The following is an 8,844-nucleotide window of genomic DNA, read 5'->3' as shown; positions in this document are numbered from 1 at the left end:
TGAGGCAGTTTGTGTTGAGCTTGTCGGGTGTTGTGAGGCAGTTTGTGCGTTCTTCGTGGAGTGATATCTGGGAACAGACTCTGCCGAGGCTCTTCCTCATCAGTATTATAAAAACGATGTTTAACGCAGTCGGATGCTCTGATGCTTCATGAACTTGATGTTTTATAAACCAGACTGAAGGCTGTTGTGTGTTTTTGGCAACAGACTGTTGTAAACACATTAACTGGTTGTAGAGTGACACTTAATGAAATATTTAACGACGTAACGCGTTGACTTGTTGGAATCTAACAAACACTTTGACTCTAAATCAACTGCTGACCCATGGGCGTGCTCAGTTCGTCCCACCAATGGGTTCATTTTTAAATAAAATTAGAGTTTAAATCCTAAAACAACCTTAATGAGAATAACCACTGGCTGTCCGGCCCCTGAGCTCTTGGTTTTCAGGAGCTGTGGCCCCGCCGAGCAGTTTAGTTGATTAGCTTTCTCTAAATGACCTCAGGATTGTTGTTGGAATAGTTTAGCTCATTTTGGAAGAAGTGGGGAAAAATAAACACTCCATTATTAAAGTTATGGCTCCTCTTCCATCAGTTGACTTCACGTCGTGAGTTGGGTCACTGCTTTGCCTCTTGTTAGTTCAATAAAACAATTTGTGATTAAGAAGTTTTTAGTTTTCATACACTGAGCTTCGTCAGAGGACTGCAGGCGTTTTAAACGCCACGTGCTCAAATACATTTTGTTCAGAAGTCGTGTTTGACTGGTGTTAGGGTTGGCCTGCCTTACAGTTGTCCTTTCATTTAAATGTTGCACCGCGGTCAAGAAAACTGGGTCTAGCCCTTCATGACATCTTCATTTTTGAGGCGAGACCCACCTGGATGTGTCGAGCCTGTGGAGATGAACCTTGGATATCAGAATAATGCCTTGATGCCTTCTTGTTGTCTTCCATGTGGAAGGCTGACAATGTACATAATAAAATGTATTTATAAATAAACTAACAAACTTTGTGTTTTTTCTTAGTTGTCGTCCTTTCTTTGGTTTCGTTAATGTCGTCATCTCCAGCCACGACTAGTCAAAGTAATTAAACAGCAGCTCAGTGTTCCTTTGTTTTCCATCAAGCTGTTAACTCCTACTGGACGTAAAGGGATATTCTGCTCATTTTGAAGTGAGGTTCTGTGGAAACGTTATGAAGAATTAATATTTTACCAGTTCATATTTGGATTCATATCTGTTGATATTGAGAGATATTTGGACTAATATTTTTTAATGAGTGATATTTGGACCAATATCTGTTGATACTGAGAGATATTTGGACTATCTTTTATCGATGAGCTAATGGCTCATCTGATTACTGCCAGGACTAAAGGGAATAGGTGCCATTTTAAAAATGTCTCCAACCAAAAATTATACAGGTTTATGCAAATGCTAATATTTAAATACTTGCATTGTTATCAGTTTTGCAACACATTATTTCAGTGGCAATATTCAGATATTCGTGTTGGAAGTGACCCAGGTAGCACCAGAGGTGTACAGCTCGTTCAACCTTTATTTATACAAGTTAGTCTCATTGAGTCACAAGGACTCATTTACAACAGAGACCTGTTTTTGACAGACAACAATAAACAATAAAATGCAATTAAAATAAAAGTAATGTTATAAAACTGTCAAATCAAGGTGTTTTCTAAAACAAGGTAAAATACCAAAAACAAGAACATTTGCTTTGGTTTTTCAAATGCTATCCATCCATTATCTTCCGCTTATTCTGAAGTTGGGTCGCGGGGGCAGCAGCTTGAGCAGGGAGGTCCAGACATTTCTCTCCACAGCCACCTCTTCCAGCTCTTCTGGGAGGATTCTATTGTGTTCCCAGGCCAACCAAGAGACATAGTCTCTCCAGCGTATCCTGGGTGTTCCCCGGGGTCTCCTCCTAGTCGGACATGACCGAAGTACCTCCCTAGGGAGAAGAACCACCTCAACTGGCTCCTCTTGATGTGGAGGAGTAGAGGTTCTAATCGGAGTCTTTCCCGGATAACTGAGCTTCTCACACTATCTCTAAGGGAGAGTCCAGCTACCCTGCAGAGGAAACTCATTTCAGCCGCCTGTATCCATGATCTTATTCTTTCGGTCACTACCCAGAGTTCATGACCATAGGTAAGGGTAGGAAGTAGCAACGTAGACGAACCGGTTAACAGATAGCTTTGCCTTATAGCTCAGCTCTGTCTTCACAACAGACTGGTACAAAGTCCACAATACTGCAGATACTGCACCAATCCATCTGTCAATCTCACGCTCCATTTTTTGCTCACTTGTGAACAAAACCCTGAGATACTTGAACTCCTCCACTTGAGGCAGAACCTCGACCTGAGAAGAGCAATCCACCTTCTTCCGGTTGAGGACCATGGCCTCAGATTTGGAGGTGCTGATTCTCAACCCATTCGCTTCACACTCTGCTGTGAGTCACTCCAGTGAGAGTTGAAGATCATGGCACAATGACGCCAACAGGACCACATCATCTGCAAAGAGCAGAGATGGAATCCTGAGGCCACCGAACCGAAAACTCTCCACCCGCTGGCTGTACAAATAAATTCTGTCCATAAAAGTTATGAACAGAATCTGTGACAACAGGCAGCCCTAGCATACTCCAACTCCCACTCTGAAGAGGTTCGACATACTACCGGCAATGTTAACCAAACTCTTGCACCGCTTGTATAGGGACTGAACAGCCCATAGCAATAGGTCCCCAATCCCATAGTCACAGAGCACCACCCCCAGTTTACCCTGATGAACATGGTCAAAGGCCTTCTCCAAGTCCACAAAACACATGTAGACTGGATGGTCAAACTCCCATGACCCTTCGAGGACCCTAGTGAGGGTAAAGAGCTGATCCAGTGTTCCACGGCCAGGACAGAATCCACATTGTTCCTCCTGGATCTGAGGTTTGACCAACGATCGGACTCGCTTCTCCAATACCCCTGAATAGACCTTACCAGGAAGGCCAAGGAGAGTGATGCCCCTATAATTGCAGCAAACCCTCCGGTCCCCCTTTGTGAAGAGGGGAACCACCACCCCAGTCTGCCAATCCAGTGGCATGCCCCGATGCCCACGCGACGTTGCAAAGGCGTGTCAACCAAGACAGCCCCACAACATCCAGAGCCTTAAGGAAATCAGGGTGAATCTCATCCACTCCCAGAGTACTGCCGCCTCAGAGCTTTTTAACTACTTCGGTGACCTCAGCCACAGTTATGGACAGATCAGCCTCAAAGTACCCCAACTCAGCTTCCTCCATGGAAGATGTGCTGGTGGGACTGAGAAGGTCTGAGACGTATTCCTTCCACCTCCCAACGACATCACTGGTTGAGGTCAATAGCACTCCACCTTCACTGAACACAGTGTTAGTAAAGAGCTGCTTTCCCCTCCTCAGCTTCCTGATCGTTTGCCAGAATCTCCTCGGAGCCACCCGAGAGTCTCTATCCAAGGTCTCACCAAACTCCTCCCACATATGAGCTTTTGCCTCAGCAACAGCCAAGGCTGCGGACCTCTTGGCCCTCCGGTACTCCTCAGCTGCCTCCGGAGTCCCACTGGCCAATAAGGCCTGATCGGACTCCTTCAGCTTGACAGCTTCCCTAACCCGGTGTGTTCACCACCGACTTTGTGCATGGCCACCGTGAGAAGCACCAACAACCTTGTAGCCACAGCTCAAAGAAGCTACCTCAACAAGTGAGGCGCGGACCATGGCCCACTCGGATTCATTGTCCCTCACCTCAGCTGGGATACAGTTAAAGCTTTCCCGGAGGTGTGAGTTGAAGACCTCTCTGACAGGTTCTTCTGCCAGGTGTTCCCAGCAAACCTTCACTACATGTTTGGGTCTACCGGGTCTGTCATCTTCCCCCACCATCTGATCCAACTCACTACCAGGTGGTGATCAGTTGACAGCTCAGCTCCTCTCTTCACCTGGGTATCCAAAACAAATGGTCGCAAATCAGATGACATGACTATGTAGTCAATCATCAATCTACAACATAGGGTGTCCTGGTGCCAAGTGCACTTACAGACACCCTTATGTTTGAGCATGGTGCTCGTGATGGACAAACTATAACTAGCACAGAAGTTCAACAACAGAACACCACTCAAGTTTGGATCAGAGAGGCCAATCATCCCAATCAGGCCCCTCCAGGTCACACTGTCATTACCCACGTGGGCATTGAAGTCCCCCAGCAGAATACAGAAGTCGGTTTTGTAAATAAAATTTAGTTTGTCATGATTTTTTGTAAATAAATGTTTAGGTTGCCATGTTTATTTGTTTTAGGTGTCCATGATTTTTTGTAAATAATGTTTAGGTTGCCATGTTTATTTGCAAATAAATGTTTAGATTGCCATGATTTTTTTCAAATAAATGTTTAGATTGCCATGATTTTTGTAAATAAATGTTTAGGTTGCCATTAATATTGTAAATAAATGTTTATGTTGCCATGTTTATTTGTAAATAAATGTTTAGGCTGCCATTTTTTTTGTAAATAATTGTTTAGGTTGCCAAGTTTATTTGTAAATAAATGTTTAGATTACCATGTTTTAAATAAAACGAGCCTTTAGCTGGACTTGTTATTTTGTGTTCGTAGTATAAGCTCCTCCCACTTCCGCCCTGAGGACAGTTTTTAGTTTTAGGAGACATCAAAGAAGCGACCGCTGGCGTCGTCTTCCTCCTCCTCCTCGTGCACGCGCTGTTGGCTATAGTGCGCGCCCCCGCTGCGTAGCAACAAGATGGCGGTCGCCGCCGGATCAGGTAAGTGATGGAAGCAAGCCATACAGCAGAAGTTGACGTTTTAAAAATGATTTATCATGGCCGGCTTGATACGGACTGTGTCTGTGACGTCACAGAAGCTTAAGCTGTAAAAAAAACTAAACGAGTCGGAGGCGATGGCGCGAGTGCTAACGGAAACAAGTTGGAGAGGAAGGAGGCGACGAGATGCTGCATGATGACTTGCGAAATAACTCCCGTTCCGTCCGTGAACCGTGGGACACCATCTGTAATTTACCAGCTGTATCTTGACCCTGAACGTCCCTCGACACTATAATTTCCCAGTTGTATCTTGAACCTGAACGTCCCCTGGTTCTGTAATTTCCCAGTTGTATGTTGAACATGAACGCCCCTCGATACTGTAATTTCCCAGCTGTATTTGGACGTGAACGTTACCTGGTACTGTAATTTCCCAGCTGTATCTTGACCCTGAACGCCACCCGGATGTGCAGCTCTGTTTACTGAGGCTGCAGACAGATGATAAACCAGATGCATCATTAAATGTCATCAACAGTTTTGTTTAGTCAACAGTCACAAGAAGTTTTCTAACACCCCGCTGCCAGGTGGAGGATCAAACCCCGGCAGAGGGCTGAGCTGGGAGGGTTGGACAGGGTGTCTCTGTTGGACAGGGTGTCTCCTTGCAGGCAGGGGACAGAGGATGGGGCACCGTCCCAGCCCTGACCCCCCCCCGTGTGTCAGAATGACTCACCTGGCTTCGGTTCAGACAGAACGAGCCCTGATTGCACCTGTCCTGATACAAATGTACCTGACGGCTTTCTGTGTGTTTGTCCACAAACAGGCGTTAAAGTTCCTCGCAACTTCCGGCTGCTGGAGGAGCTGGAAGAAGGTCAGAAAGGTGTGGGAGATGGTACGGTGAGCTGGGGTCTGGAGGACGACGAGGATATGACCTTAACCCGGTGGAGAGGAGTGATCCTTGGCCCTCCCAGGGTTAGTGGGGCCATTTTAAACTGTTGCTGTAAAGGTTACCCGACTCTTGTAGGAGATATAAGTAGGATCAAATGAAGCTCCTCAAGGTTCAGTTCTCGTATGTTCTGGTTTGGCACCAGCATGTTGATGCAATACGAACCCTCTGAGATGTAGTGTAGGCTCGGGTCAAACAGTGGAGACCAGAGTTCAAACCAAGCTGCATTTAGCTGTGCTGCCACACAAACCGAACAAATTACCAAAACATCTGCAGCTAGTATTTTTAAATCCAGGTTAAAAATGTTCTTTCTTCTCAGGCTTAAGATGGAGCTCGTTTACATGTTTTTAAAATGAGGTTTTCTATGTGTTTTTAATGTTTGTTTAAATCTTGTTTTCAAGTGAAGCACGTTGATCTACTGCGTGCTGTTTAAATCAGACTGTCGTGTTCATGTCTCTGACTGTCCTCATGTTCTTCAGAAGCATGTGGGCATATTTCTCTTTAGCTCCCCGAGAGTTTGCAGGCAACACGTTAATGAGTCACGTGACGCGGTGGCTCGTCGTGTCGTAAACCGTGCGTGACGTTTGTTGCCGTTCGGTCTTCTCACGTGTTTACGCCTCTCTGCCTGCAGACGAGTTATGAAAACAGGATGTACAACCTGAAGGTGGAATGTGGGCCAGGATACCCAGACTCGCCGCCGTTTGTCAGATTTGTGACGAAGATCAACTTGAACGGCGTGCACACTTCCAGCGGCGTGGTACGTAATCCAGCTGTGGATGTAGCTCGGTTCAAGGAGAACCACGTGGGGGTGGTGCTCTGTGAAGAACCGTTTCTCATTCAGCCAGCTACGTTGAGTTTTCAGTGATTGGATGTGTGGCTGGTGAGCTCAGAGTTTCACATAACTCCGTAAAAGCTGGTCATTTATTATGCGCTGGATGATTTCACAGGTAGAAACGAACATTTCTAGTTCTGTCTGACGGCAAGATTTAAAAGACATGTCAGATTGAAAAATAAAAACCATCAGTGTTTCCCCTACCATTGTACAAGCAGGGCGCCACGCCCTGTCAACAGAACCGAACACCCCCACCCCCTTCACTTGTCACCTGAAGAGATGACGCCCTGCAAGTAATGTGGGAGAAACACTGACCTTAAATATAAAAGTTCTGCCATCGTCTGAAGTCAGCGTTCTGACCAAATGTTTGCATTTTAATAGTTAAATTTAACCACCAGCAAAGTGAATTCTGCGTTACAGTTCCATGTAACCAGTTTATTAAATCAATAGTTGTAGCAATTCTAATCTAAAGTTTTTTAAAAAAATCATCCCGAGCCCTTCGTTTTAAATGACCTTGATGTTTCTCCTCAAGAAATGCTAGAGAATATGCTCAGAAGCTTGAAAAGTTTTATTTCCTGCTGCTGACGTAAACGGAGCGTGTGGATAACGTCGCCAGAAGCAGCTCATGCTGTGGAGATGTGACGCTTGTGTTTCATACTGGCTCTGGATTCAGACTGATCCTGTCAGCTCCTCTGAACGTTCCAGGAAACGCCACATCTGATCAGTGAGGTGATTTTTCACACCTGATCGTGGAGTTCAGCTGTTTCTGTCCCGTCTCAAACAGCAGCTGGCAACTTCTTCTCTTCTGATGGTGGAAATGTCCTCTTAGGATCTTTACCATCATCATTTTCCATAAATAAATAGTCCTGACATGCTGTCCTGTTTGAACCAAGCCTCAGAGCTAGCAGGTTTTTTGTAACTTTACTGGTGCGTTTTGAGCAGACGGCATCAAATGACTTGTGGAACGCCTCTTTTCATGGGAAGGCACACCAAGACTAAAGCAGTCCACCTCCATCGTAGCGCCTGCAACTTGTTAAAGGAGTGCGAGGCTTCAGCGAGCCCGGCTAAGAGAAGCTTTGCTGAACGTACGTGGCGGTGGACCCCTCGTGTTTGGACAGCCAGGCTAGTTTTAGGCCTTTAGGGTCATCCAGGACACAGTTTGTGGCAGGTTTGATGAGTTTGACGTTTGTTGTGTCCCTGCAGGTGGACATGCACGCTGTGACGGCGCTGGCCAAGTGGCAGAACTCCTACAGCATTCGGCTGGTGCTGCTGGAGCTGCGACGGCTCATGGCGTGCAAGGAGAACATGAAGCTTCCTCAGCCGCCCGAGGGCCAGATTTACGCCATCTGAGCTGCTGCTGCTTCCTCCTTCCTGCAGTTCCTCTCCTTTCTTTTACTTCTCTGCTCTGTTTTAGTTTGAATCTCTCACACACACAGACACACACACACACACACACACACACACCCACACACACCGCTGAAGGCTTAACGTACAAGAGCTGCTACAGTTGGACCCACGTGGACTCATACCTACATAAAACCTTCAAAACATCATTCGTGAACATTTCTGACCCTCAGTTTCTCATCTCTGGCTGCACCTGTCAGTTTACGTCAAATACAGTCACTAATCTTTTATAATTATTCCACAAACTGCTGATTGTACAACCAACTCCATGTGTGTTGCCTTTGTAATGGTAGAAAACAGCCACTCTGCAGAATCCTGCACATCTCCTCCAACGCAGGAGCCAGTCGTCTGTCAGGTGTACATATGAGGCCAGAACACTTCATGCAGCACTCACTTGATGTTTTGCTTCTCGAGTGCATTAGTGAGTAGGTTTGGAACCCATCGTGCACCGTCCAACAGAATCTGATGTAAGCAGACGTCCTGCAGGTGTGCTGGAGCTGAGGTGTCCCTCGTGGTCCCGTTTGACCTCGGAGCACATCCCCGACGGTCCACCTGTCTTCGCAGCTTCGTGTGATGTAAACACAAATTGTTTAACTTCCTCCATGTTTTTCATAAATTTTTATTCATGCTTTTATCGTGCAGAATGTGTTTCCTGCTCCTCGCGTAAGAACATCCCTACATAATTTATTATCATTATATTATTTATGAATTATTTAAATGGAATAAGCATTTTAAGGTTAGTGAAGAGCTGTCCTACAACTTTTCACTGGCTCTTTATAATATAACTTCCTCCTGAATCGGCTTGTTGAACACAGCCTGATGGGTGTAATGCTGACAAAACAAGATTATTCAATTCAATTCAGTTTATTTATAGAGCACCAAGTCACAACAGAAGTCATC

The 8,844-nt window shown here is 45.7% G+C and overlaps 1 protein-coding gene across 1 annotated transcript; it reads left to right on the top strand.

The window, feature by feature from the left end:
- The first annotated feature begins 4,697 nt into the window (after positions 1-4,697).
- LOC119417485 (ubiquitin-conjugating enzyme E2 variant 1) lies at positions 4,698-8,576 on the top strand. Its single transcript, XM_037684693.1, has 4 exons — positions 4,698-4,771; positions 5,586-5,734; positions 6,340-6,465; positions 7,744-8,576. The coding sequence occupies exons 1-4, from the start codon at positions 4,750-4,752 to the stop codon at positions 7,888-7,890; spliced, it is 444 nt and encodes a 147-aa protein (XP_037540621.1). The 5' UTR covers positions 4,698-4,749; the 3' UTR covers positions 7,891-8,576.
- The last annotated feature ends 268 nt before the right edge of the window (positions 8,577-8,844 follow it).

This window comes from Nematolebias whitei, chromosome 11 (genome assembly GCF_014905685.2).
Source record: "Nematolebias whitei isolate Nwh7 chromosome 11, NemWhi1, whole genome shotgun sequence".
Lineage (NCBI taxonomy): Eukaryota > Metazoa > Chordata > Actinopteri > Cyprinodontiformes > Rivulidae > Nematolebias > Nematolebias whitei.
This window is presented reverse-complemented; position numbering and strand designations above follow the sequence as displayed.